Genomic DNA, 12850 nt, shown 5'->3' on the forward strand with positions numbered 1-12850 from the left:
TTAAATAGCTGCATCCATGTTACCACGTCACGTTTGATGTGGTAATTTCACAGTTGGAAGACTCGTTCTCGCCCCCTACAGTGCAATTCGGCTAGGTATACATCCGCGCTAAAATATCAAGGTGAAAGTCATCATAGTGTAGCGGTTCTTCTTCTGCGTTGTGGATTTCGTTTCTTGAACCACAAACGATGAGCTGACACCCAAGAGATTTTCTGTGCAAAGTGTATTCTGTACAAAAAGCAAGATCGCGTCAGAACATCGCGGTTTCAGCTGGGATGGACCAGGTGCAGTTAGACCTTTCATGAACAATAATCAATAATCAACAATAAAATGTAAATAGCAAAGGAAGAAATCTAAAAAAAGAGAGAATAATAAAGAACTGAATGTAAAAAAAAGTCTTTCTCTGCAGATTTGAAGTTAGACCGCTCATGTGGGCGGAGCCAGTCTCATACTCAATTATTTAAGTGATAAAATTCTAGAATTCTTTTAAAAATATGGAAAATAAGACAGATATAAATATAAATAAAGAATTAGATGCAACAGTGAAGTCTGAACTGCTGCCCGATGTTAAGAACACAGCAGAAAATACATAATCAGATGTTTGCATTCCTGAAACGGGGGGAACAGCCCAGAGAGACAGTCCATGAGGATCTGGGTGCTGTAGGAGGAACTGAAACTGGTTCAGTTACCAGTGAGAAAACAGCTTGAAGTTCAGGGCCCTAATTGATAAATACACCCTTATGCAAAATGAGAATATGTACTTTCCCCAGACCAGATCCTGATGGTTTTAACTGAAAATGATTGTCTTAACCTGTATTCACACAGTGTCACCAACACCTGACTAATTGTATTTATGATTAATGTGTTTTTACACATAAATCATTAAAACAACAAATACCATAAAGTGAACCGCTCACAGATTGGTTAGCAATACTAACATGAGTCAGTCTAATCCGAATAATTGAGATTTATATTAGCGCTACTAATCACAGTGATTTCATTGTCGGTTTCTGATGTTGAAAAAATAATCAAAATTGCTCAGAAATCAGAATTAGTAATTATGAAATCAATTCTGTTACTTTGTCGATTCCTTTGATTCAAACTCTTCAGTCCACTCAAAGTTGTCTATTTGGTAAAACTGACTGTATTATGATTAGAGGTGGGCATGATCTCATTGTAATCTTGGATTTAATCTAGATTAAAATGGCTCATTTGAATTCTGCCGAAGGCATTAAGAATATGTGTGCTACCCAAATAATGACTATTCTCAAGCCAGGTGGCGCGTTAGACCAGGGACTCATCTCCTGTTTCCAAAATGCTTGAGAAAGCTGTTCTACTATGATAATTGGTGATGAAAATAAATTATGTTTAATAAGATGTACTTGTGTTTACCAACTGTTTATTCAGTTAAATAGCTGCATCCATGTTACCACGTCACGTTTGATGTGGTAATTTCACAGTTCGAAAACTCATTCTCTTGTGACAACAGGCTTAATAGAATCTAAACACTGGTTTTGTAAAAAAAAAACATTAATTTGTGTGCACAGGGCAACAAAGAAGACTTGGCTCCTATTTTTTTTTACCCATTCCTGCCGAAATACAAGGCAGCTGCTATGAAAGTGATCATGTTTTGGGAGGAGGCAGGTGGCTGTTCAGGTGGCGTTCAAAACAAACACACACACGCACACACACACAGTGTTTTAGTTACAGACAAGGCAGGTATTATTCCAAACTAACTTTGTTAAAAAAAAGTTTCTTCCAGGTTTCAAAGGGCAAAAGATCTATCCGGGTTTGTATAAAAATTTCCCGGGAAAAAAGCAGAGAGTGTCTCATGTATTACCAAAAAGGTAGAGAGCTCGTAACCCTGCGTCATTCAACCCCCTAGTAAGCGTAGTCATCGGTGACGTCATCAGCAGCGTCTTCCCAGTCAATGTTGGTGTTGTTGAGGATAACGCAGAGTCTCTCGCTTGCTAGCGAGTACACGGTGGGAAATGCAACCTCTGGGCCATCTGGTCATGGGAAAACTGGGAATGTTGTTTCACCAACCTCGCGTTCAATACAAACACACACATGATGAGTTACAGACAAGGCATGTATTATTTTTTAAAAGTCTGAACTAACTTTGTTAAGATTTTGAAAGTTTGTTCTAGGTTTTGGAAGCAAAGTGGTGTCACCAGTGGTGTCGTACTCCCTGGGGCAAAATGAGAATATGTACTTTCCCCAGACCAGATCCTGATTGCCTTAACTGAAAAGGAATGTCTTAGCCTGTAATCGATCATTGTCACCAACACCTGACTACAATATAGAAGATGTTGAAGAACATACTAGTTTAATTATTTAAAGAGTGGTGTGGAAACTAAATAACGAATGAGTCGGAGATCCTTTGAGTTATCTACGCTTTATTGTAGTAATTGGTTTAATGATTAATGTGTTTTTACACATAAATCATAAAAAAAAAAAAACATTAGTACTGTAAGATGGGACGTCTCAGGGCCATGTGGCGTTTCTGCGTTTTTGTTTTGCGTGGAGGTTCAACACTTTCGTTTTACATGTCTTTGTCGGACGGCATTGCAGTATTTGGCGGCCCTCCCCCACCGAGCCAAAGGTGCTGTCAGGATCGCCTGCTCTCTTTGTCCTCCCCATACGGGAGACATCGGGGGCGTGACGTCAGAAACAGGTTCTGATTGGCCTGTGACAGCTTCCTATAGGTCAGGTGTATAAAGGATTGTTCACTTGTGGTTAGGGGCTTTCTGGTTTTTCTTTTCTATCGGGAACTGAGGGAAATCTTCCCATCAGTAACTGAGTCTTTCCTATTTTACCTATTTTTCTCATGGCTCTTTCTCTCCCTTTACTCTTTCTTTTCATTTTGGTTTTCTCTGTAACATTGGTAGCTTTTTTACATACAATATTCACACGTAACTGCAATAATAATTTACCGGTGTTAATAAATAAGGAACTGTTCATCCTTTATTCTATTAAGCCATGCCTCTTTCTGCCAGGTAACATCATGTTGAAGTGGTTTGAATACAGTGCTTTTGTGTGTAAAGAGAGAGAGTTTATAACCATTCTCCTCAGTTTTAAAGTACCATAAAGTTTCTTTGCACCTTCTGAATCTAAATCGCTCACAGATGGGTTAGCGGCAGCCAGTCAATTCTGAATCGCTGAGATTCATCCGTGTTAGCGCAACTAATAACAGTCAATCGTTGGTTCAATTGGTTGGAAATGTAATCAATTCGGAATCGCTCAGAAATCCAATTTAGTGCTACAAACCCTATTCTATTTATTTGCCAATTCAAACACTTCAGTTGACTACAAGTTGTCCATTTGGCAAAACTGACTTTAAGTGAATTCACTCTGCATTAAAAAAAAACACGAGGCAAGAAATATTTTTTTAAAAGTCCAAACTAACTTCATTGAGATCTTGTAAGTTTGTTCCAGGTTTCGTAAGCAAAAGATCGATCCAGGTTCTGATAAAAACGTCCTGGGAAAAAAACAAACATGGAGGGAGGAACTCATGTTTTTTTTTTTACCACGATATGTGTGAATAGTGTACATTAAATTACTGTTACCTCGCTGCCTCTTAGCTGCCCTCTTCCCCAGACGCCCTCTTCTACCAGCTTACCATTGTGTAGATGTCTTCCTCCTCGCTGTCAGCCTCTCTCTTCTTCACACACCCGGAAGTAAGGTGAATGACACAGGGGGAGAGCACGTAACCTGCGTTATTCAACCCCTGGACCATCCCTTCCTTTAGGCAGTTTTAATATTGGTTAGCTGTGCTGCGTCCTCTGTTTTATTGTACCTGTTAGCTCACTGTAAATAAAAGCACTGTTTGTTTGGTTGTGTGTGTAACAGCGGACCACCTCCTCTCCACACCCTTGTTGCGTTTCTTAGACCCCTAGACTTAGGAACGTGAACTCTGACCAAGACCACGACGTTCAGAAAACGCCCCCGCTCACCCGAGGTTCAGAACTCTAATCGCATTAATCCACGGCATGCACGATGGGCCATATTCTTCACATGCTTTGAATTCACTTTGTCCTACATCACTGGCACCAAAAACGTTAAAGCTGATGCCCTGTCCCGCCGATATGTCCTGCAGGCTGAGGACAATCTCCCCATCCTCTCACAGCCCTTCCTACTAGCACCCGTGCACTGGTCCCTCATGCAAGAAGGTATTGCAGACCACGCACACCTCCCCCCACCCAAAACAGTACCTCCCAAACTCACGTATGTCTCACCCCCTCTCTGTCTACGCGTCCTACAATGGGGGCAAGACACACCTCTGGCCGGACACCCCGGACGTCAGCGGACCCTGACCAACATACGCCAGACGTTTTGGTAGCCAGGTCTTGCCACGGACGTAAAGGCATATGTCGCTGCCTGTTCCACCTGCGCCTCACACAAGGCCGACACCCAGAGACCACAAGGCCTTCTCCTTCCACTACCTCACCCCCATCGCCCGTGGTCCCATGTCTCCATGGATTTTGTCACAAGACTCTTACTTCCTGGACTCCCCGTCGCTGCCCAGACCGTCGGCATCATCCTCCAGGAAGTGTTGCGGAAGCTTGGGTCCCCAGTAGACATCCTATCTGACCGTGTGAACGTGTGAAGTGTCAGCCGTCAGGACCGCCCACTCTCTTTGTCTTCCCCAAATGGGAGGCACCGGGGGCGTGACATCAGAAACAACAGGTTCTGATTGGTCAGTGACAACTTCCTGTAGGCCAGGGGTATAAAGGTCTGCTCACATGTGGAAAAAGGGACTGAGCTTCCTAGCTCAGGGGTTTTTCCATCGGAAGCCAGAAGGCTTCTGAGTCTTTTTCTCTTATCCCATTTTTTCTCATGGCTTTTCTCTCTCTCTCTCCCCCTTTACTCTTTCTTCTCATTTTTTTTTCCCTGTAACATTGGTACCTTTTTACATTCAATATTCACATGTAACTACAATAATTATTTACCGGTGTTAATAAATTAGAAACTGTTCATTTTTAACCTCTATTGTGCCATGCCTCTTTCTGCCAGGTAACATCCAATTGGAGTGGTTGCATACAGTGCTTTGTGTGGAGGGAGAAAGAGTTTTTATACACTCTGTTCTCTCTCACACCACATGGTCTTTTTTTACAATGAGCTCGCGTGGACCAAGACTGTTCCTCGGCCACGGCGCGTTCTCCCTTCTTCGAGGTGGTCACTGGCCTCAAACCCACCTGGTTCCCCACATCCACGATCGAGGGACTGGTGCCAGCAGTAAGCAGCCGACTTTGATAAGGCCGTCAGATAAATTATGTAAATGGTTTGGGTTTCCACATGAGGACTGCCCATGTCGTCAAGCCCCCGAAAACTGGGACCCCGCTTTGTTGGTCCTTTCCAGGTGACTCGACGCAACCCTGTGGCGTACCAGGTGGCCATTCCGCGCACAATGCGCATCACCCTGGTGTTCCACGTCTCTCACCTGCAATCCTCTCTTGTCCCCTCTGCCACCGCAACTAATCATTTGTTGAGAAGTGCTGAGATCAGAATGTATTTGTAATACTGATTTTATTAGCCCGCCAAAAAGTTGCATGTGACCCTTTTTCTGCACATAACAAATATACTCGCATAACAAAACAGATGCTATATGCACACTTAGTGTGCATTATAATGCAGTATGTTTGGAGCTTTTATACATTAACACAAAACAAAAGATTTCAGTGAAGCATTGTGCGTGTTGGCTGTTTGTTGAGCATTGTTCTGCATCTTCTCATACTTTGGTGTGGAACATTTCATGGTCAATCAAAGAGCAGGATAATTTCTGCGACATACAGAAATAGTTTATTTGAACATTTCTTTTTTTTAAATAAATATATACAGTTAATGCTGCAAATTAAGGGACAGAACTGTGTCAACTGCTGTAAATGAAAATGGATAACTCCGGAGTAATAAAATTGCGAGAGATTCTAATGAGGCCGTTCATAAAAGAAACCCCATGTTCAAGGCACCAGAATCCCTCTCTGGTACAGTGAGAGTTCACTTTATACACTGCTACTTTTACCACAAAACAAGGTGTAAAACGTAATCCCTGAGGTCAGAGAGTTTAACCAGTCTAGAATATCCACTACTGAGAACAATTAGGGACATGAGAAACATTAAAAATGCAATAACAAATGTGATATTCAACTATCCTTCATTTTCAAACGTAATACTGTGAAAAGTATTCACAAAAAATATTTTCAAATCTAAACCATTCCTGGGGAGCTCTGTATGAAATCATTAATCCTGTATAATCTGTAGTGCTGGTACATGTTCATATTTAGTCTTTGGTTCTGTTTATATTGATAGAAAATTAGATTTTTCAGAAATGTATTCCCATTCTAACAGCAACCAGAGATATCTTGATATTTGTGAGCATATCTGCCAATTTTTTACATATTTGAAATTAAAATACCCTAAACCCTAATAAATAGTTTCAAACAAAATAAAAACATGTTCACACTGAGGAATAACACACAAAAAAAAGCTGGAAAAATCAAAAGTGTGAGTCAAGTGTCAGAATGTTAAAAAAATATGTATACATCATTCTTGCTCTCTCAGAGTTATGTGTCTCACACATCATCAAATATACGACCTCGAGACAGGGACGTGGACAAATAACGACCTCCAGTGAATCTGGGAAACACAAGCAACAGACAAGTGAATTCATAAAAAAACATGACATCATTTTGTATGTGGGGATTGAGAAATGTCAAATTACATAATATATTTTCTTATGGCTGTCAATGAATTGAACTAATGAAAATAAACAAACTGCACATGCAAAAGATTCATCATCTGAATCATCCCTAAGACTTCTTTCCTCTCTGTCTCCATCTTTATGTACAGATTATCTCTGGCTAGGATGAAATCTGTGTTATAGGTCAGTCAAAAGAAATACATAGTGCAGTTTTGTTAATTGTTGTTTGTTTTTTAAACACACAACATATTTATAAACAAATCAACAATTAACATGTTTATTTTGACACCCCTGAATAATAAATGTAGATATTTGTACCTCCTGTCCTCAGAGTCTGGGGTATCTTCACCATTGAAGTCTAAAGGTTCGACATCCTGCAGAAGTTCGGCATGGTCACTTATGTCTCTCCCAGAGCTTGGAGCAACTGTCCACACATAGACACACATTTTCCTCATCTTTACTAATATATTTGGGATGAATCATATCAGACATCAGAACACAATAGACAAAGCAAAGCTTTTCACTTTGTCAGACCCTGTACTCACATGTGCTGCTGTTCACAGCACTGTCATGGCTCTCCTTCAGTTCGGAATAGGCATTCCTGTTCCTGCCCATGTATTTTTCTCTTCGCTCTCTGTATTGCTCTCTCCAGTCCTGTACGAACAAGCAGTGGTATAACTTTACAACCAAGTCCTAACACCGACAAACTGATTCAAATCAAGATAACATCCATTTCCTTTCCTGGAGCCACAGCATATTTCAGTATAATCATTTCTGGACATGTGTTGAGAAGTCTAAATAAAAGCACAAAGGGTTCCTTTCCCCCTCCCTGCGGGAGGACAACACTGTCAAATACATGGTCAGCTACAAGACAAGACATCCAAGCATCTCAGAAACGAGGACACATACTCTTCTGCGGTTCTCTCCATCGTCGGTCCTCTGCCGTTTTCTTCTCTCTGCAGGGAAAAACAGTGTCCTTTACAAACCACTCGAACCACATCAGGAACAAACTCGTACGCAGCGAGATGTCTGCACCTCTGCGGATCAGCTCTCGGCCTTCATCTACCAGGTCAGAGGTCATGTGGTTTTCGCCAATAAACTGCTGAAACCCAAGGATGTTGAGGCAACGTGTGCCAAGGCTGTAAGCAAGAGATACAGCAAGTGAATACAGGAGCAAAGATATCCCATCTTGCCCCTATATACATGTTTCTTTCCAGGCTCAAATTACACATACAACAAAATACGGGTTTTCACCCAACCAAGTGCAAATTGAATACACAGTAGAATAAGTTGTACACACAATTGTACTTCTGAATCACAGACAAAACCATCAAGTGCAATTCCACTACAGCAGTGTTACGAGAAACAATTTGTCATTCAGTGTGCATTGGTAAAGTGAGTGCATAACCAGAACAAACTTACCTGTAATAGGTTGCAATACACAACAGCAAAACCAGCATTGGATAATAAATGTAGAAGCCATTTGCAATAAATGACAGGACCTTCATGGATCCCATGATCTGGGAGCAAAGAAACAAGTAGCTGGTGACTGCAGTATTCTTGCACTTTCGCTCTCTTGATGAGGTGTCTGTGCTTTTTGCTGCTGATCGTACCGATGTGTAGGCTGTCTGCTGTCTCTGCTGGTGGGAGATGGTCGAGTCCATATGAATTAGACCAAGGAAGTTGAGGCAGAGTGGCGGAGTTAATCGACAGAACAACCTTCATATGGAGAATGAAAAATGAAAAGTTTAAGAAAAGTCTAAGAATTCACCAATAAAAAGAGCTAGATTTGGGCCTCACTCTGATACTTTAGGATGAATATCAGAGCAAGACTTGAGCAAACGTACATGCCACTGAACTGAAGGCTGTAGGCATCTGTCTGGTGATGCGGTGCCAGGTAGTAGTAGTTGAACACTCGGATTCGGAACACAGTGGAGTACACGCAGTAACAGAGGAAAAAAATTGTGACAAAGCACGCCATCTAGGGGACAAAATGGTGGATCAGTGCAGCAGAATGGCGTTTACTTCCATATATCTGACAGGGACTGTCAGATGCTGTAAATGTAAAGGATGAACATGATATTGTGTTTGCAATAATATTTTTTTAAATCACCTCGATATATAGGTAATTGTAGTCCTTCTCTGCCAGTTGGATGAAGACAGCAAACAAGGAGAGGACAGGCTGTGTGCTGAAGAACGTGCACTCCGACCAGACCACCACCACCGAAAACAGTGAGAGGAGGATGGCCAGCACCCGGTAGAACCACCGCCTCAGGAGACACTCCCAGTACCACTCTGCAGCAACAGGCAGGCGAAATATCTCATTACGGAATTCTTAACACACACACACACACACACACACACACCTTATCACAAATGTCAAACAGAGATTAGCTAGAAATGTTTCATGAGATATGGGAAGAATAACAGATGGCCTCCCTCACACGCTACAACACCAACAGTTATGAAGCATGTTTTTTCCCTCATTGACCATCAGATGGATCTAGTGAGCCTGCACAAATCACCCTTAACCTGTTTGCCAATTGCAAACGATCATTATGAATCTGCTTAATGACATAATGAAATCAGATCTTTTAAACCTGTAGTCCACATGGTACATTCAAATGTGCATGGAACTCTTGGTTTTGTTATTTGCTGCTGCAATCTGAAGTATTTTGTTTGTAATGGCCAAGGTTACAAGGTTAAATTTCAAGGATTTAGCGTAGGTGACTCACCTATAGTAGGTGTGTACACATAGCTACTGACCCAACCCACAGGCTCTGAAGAAGGGAAACTGTGGACAAAGTGGCGTGTGCCGCTGGTCTCATTTTTAGCCACGTCCTCCAGATGAAAAGCCTCGTCTAGGAGCATCTGCCACTGGACCTGAGTTCGATTGTGCCGCTGCACAGCATATATCGCCTGGGCAGGAGAAAACACGCAGACCACTCATTGACATATTTTCAGATTTATATTATTGCATTATTTGCACATCACCAAAGCAGTGATTGCATATTTGTTACTCTGCACCTTTACTACTAATTTCACTGATTTTAGTGCAAGTAAGATGTTTGTTTGATTACTCCTGCACTGCCTGTGTCCCAATTTTGCACTGTCAATGTCACACACGTGCACGTTGTCACTTTATAACATTGTTTAAATGTTACATGTGCATGTAAATATCCTAGACTGTACGTTTTATTTAATTCTACTTATATTTTTCTTTATCTTTGATTAAAACCCTAGTTTAAATGTGCATCTGCTGGTTTGCTCCAAACGTTAGATCACTGTACTTGTATAGTGACAATAAAGACATCTATCTATCTATATAACATACAAAAAACATTTTTGCTTACATCTCTTTGCAAGGTGAGGTATCTTTTAATACTGTTTTTACTTCACAATTATTTTAATGCAAATGTTACCTTATTACACACTCTAATATTTAATTTCTAATATAACTCCCTTATCTTTGATTACTGCACGCATTGACAAAACCAGTCAACATAGCTCTTTACTTCTTGCTACATAGTGAGTGTGCAAATGCATTTACTTTCACTATTTTCTATGAGCTGACTTCACAAAACAGTTTAGTTCCGCCATACCTGCTTATGCAGCTTCACAAGGTTCTTTTTACAGGGACATGGGTTCCGATTTTCATCAAAGTCCTCATAGTCATCCATGTTCCGGCCCATTTTCTCTTGGTACTCTGTTGGGCACTGTAAAACAGCCATTCATGACACCACCACCTACATTTGATGAGTATTACTAATTATGATTACATAATAATGATTGCTATACCTTCCTCAGAACTGTATCAATGCACTTCCGCAGTGGATGATTATACTTGATAGCCTCACTGGCATGTCTAACATCCTGCAAAAAAAACGAATGCATTTATTCTCATGCTGCAACTTATACCAAATGGATCTGCAGTAAAAACATAGTTTACGCAGAAAGTTCTCTCTCTGCATGTACATATAAGAAAAATGTGCTTTTGGGTTGATACCCACTGACTGTACACTGCTAGGAGGATATTGTCACCAGGTTCTTACAGTGCATGTTACACATAATCATAAATGAAGAACCACTATGTGACAGTTCCACTATGCAGCATGCCAGGCCTTGGATCTATATCCAAAAACCCAGAACACCCTGCTGAGAAGTCAGCCAGTTAACATTTAAGATCTCACTCACTTCCATGACATCCTCCAGGTTTTCCTCAGCATCCGTTTTCTCACTCATCAGCTTGGCTGCCTTAAAGTAGGTCTTGGCCAGCAAGTAGCCATGACAGGAGGCGTTCCAGTAGGAGCGTGGGATCTCCACCAGTCCATATCCCAGCAACAGCACTAGAAGAAACAAGCCCCAGGTGTTGGCGGCAGTGATGCCAATCACCTGTAACTGGGACCTGAAAGGGCACACACACACACTCACACCTTTCAGCATCACAGTCGAAGATTCCTGAAAAAAACATCATGTTGTGGAGATGAACTGTGGCACTCACCACGACAGGTTGAGTTTGGGGCTCACAGCCACATAGATGAGCAGAGAACAGAAGATGAGCAGGTATGTGCCGTAGTAGATGGCATTCTCAATCAGAGCGGTCTTGATCTTCCCGGAGATGGAAAAACCTCCAGAGCGAGCATAGGACTGCATAAAGGGCAGAAGGAGCCTGCGTGCAAAACAACATCTTCCTTAGATGCAGCTGCAAGCTACGTTCGTGTGCATCTTCCATCATTCTTGAGATTTTCTCACCACGTCAAGCACTGGGACGTCCAGTACACAACTCTCCAGAAAACTGGCAGGATCCCATCGGGTATGTAGCTCCATGGTTTAATGCACACGTTCGGTGCCCTAGAGAAAGACCAAGAACGGTAGGATGGTAGAACGTGTCTAGAACAGTGGGTTGAACACAACCTGAACATTCATAGAAACCAAAGAAATGAATGACCTTTTTGTAGGAGAAGCGGAAGTGTTTGGAGAATGAACTGAATATTCAGTGGCTGTTGTAACCTCCTTTTCGCTGTTAATATTGCACTGGTTGTAGACACTCTGAAATAGTGCGATATCATTCATAATGGTACAAGGCATGATTATTAATGTGAATGGGGCAGGAGGGAACCGTTTCGCCTACCGTGCTGACATCCAGGGGCAACGTGAACACGATCAAGAAACAGAGGAACCAGGCGAGCAGGGTGGCGAACAGCACCATCCGCTGCTGCTTGCGGAAGTCCCCATAGCGGTGCAGAAGGAACAGCGCCAGAAAGAAAGCCACCAGCACCTCAACGACAAGCGCTGCGCCGCTCATCCTCACGTCATGCTGCATCATACAACACAGGCCACCACTTGAGACGACGCCGGGGACTCGTCATGACACGAGAATTACGGAACACTGTATTGACCTGTTATTGTTGTGAACACTAGTGAATTGTAATAAGGATTTAGCTCGATAATAGATGAAACACCCATATCACGTTAAAAATAGACTAGACAGCCTCTAGAAGGCTGTGTATCCTACGGCAGCTCCACTGCTATTGGCTATTTTCACAACGGACGGGAAGAACTTTTCTAAAAAGACTGAGCGGAATTCTTACACTTTCTCACATCCAGTGGAGGTAGCGCGTCGGCAAAAATCCAGCAGTCGAATTTCGCCCGCGGGACGCCATTGCGCGTCAAAATGTAACAACTATAAACGTGAATGGAACCTTTGATGCATGACGTCATTCTCCGCCAACGTCATCTGCTTGCGCAGGCATTCTGGGAAATGCGGTTCTCGGGTAACAGGGGGGACTTTGTCAGCAGCAGGCTGTGCAATCCAGTGCATTTGAACAACGCCCACATTAAACTCGTGATGGCCTCTGTTTGTTCGCGTCCAAAATGCGCAGCGCTTACTGTGTTTAACAACGTAACTGCTGAGAGTTTATCTCCTGGAGTCATTTGCCTGGAGTCAGTCCGTGCGCCTCCTTGCACACTTCATCTGGACGTTCTGCGTAGTTGTCTATAGGTGGCAGTACATGCTTTAAAACATACACTTTCTAATACATAACACATTTAATATGCAACACATGTGATCTATCTAACACAACAAACATCTGGTGTCTGAAGAAGAGCACCAGGAACAGCGGGTAGATAGTTTTTTTCACTGTACCCATC

At 42.2% G+C, this 12850-nt stretch overlaps 1 protein-coding gene across 2 annotated transcripts; it reads right to left on the minus strand.

Annotated features, from left to right (window-relative positions):
• Positions 1–5783: 5783 nt before the first annotated feature.
• Positions 5784–12427, minus strand: lmbrd2a (LMBR1 domain containing 2a). 2 transcript variants are annotated; one of them, XM_028996013.1, is made up of 18 exons: positions 12292–12427; positions 11832–12017; positions 11649–11749; positions 11453–11551; positions 11202–11369; positions 10895–11105; positions 10499–10573; positions 10303–10416; positions 9436–9619; positions 8814–8995; positions 8548–8681; positions 8314–8419; positions 8123–8220; positions 7736–7839; positions 7610–7656; positions 7246–7354; positions 7019–7124; positions 5784–6636 (listed from the first exon to the last, which is right to left on the minus strand). In XM_028996013.1, the coding sequence occupies exons 2-18, from the start codon at positions 12003–12005 to the stop codon at positions 6573–6575; spliced, it is 2076 nt and encodes a 691-aa protein (XP_028851846.1). In that variant the 5' UTR covers positions 12006–12017; positions 12292–12427; the 3' UTR covers positions 5784–6572. The 2 variants fall into 2 exon arrangements, with proteins under 2 accessions (XP_028851846.1, XP_028851845.1); XM_028996012.1 differs by lacking the exon at positions 5784–6636 and having other exon boundaries at positions 6643–7124.
• Between the last annotated feature and the right edge of the window lie 423 nt (positions 12428–12850).

The sequence above is a fragment of the Denticeps clupeoides genome, chromosome 11, assembly GCF_900700375.1.
Source record: "Denticeps clupeoides chromosome 11, fDenClu1.1, whole genome shotgun sequence".
Lineage (NCBI taxonomy): Eukaryota > Metazoa > Chordata > Actinopteri > Clupeiformes > Denticipitidae > Denticeps > Denticeps clupeoides.

What these genes read in the sequence shown, in the direction of transcription:
- lmbrd2a (XM_028996012.1), bottom strand. Translation starts at nt 12,005, where the DNA reads ATGAGCGGCGCAGCGCTTGTCGTTGAGGTGCTGGTGGCTTTCTTTCTG. An exon ending in TTGATACAGTTCTGAGGAAG is followed by an intron (nt 10,417 to 10,498) that starts GTATAGCAATCA and finishes GCTGTTTTACAG; the next exon opens with TGCCCAACAGAGTACCAAGA. An exon ending in AGCAGACAGCCTACACATCG is followed by an intron (nt 8,221 to 8,313) that starts GTACGATCAGCA and finishes CTTTGCTCCCAG; the next exon opens with ATCATGGGATCCATGAAGGT.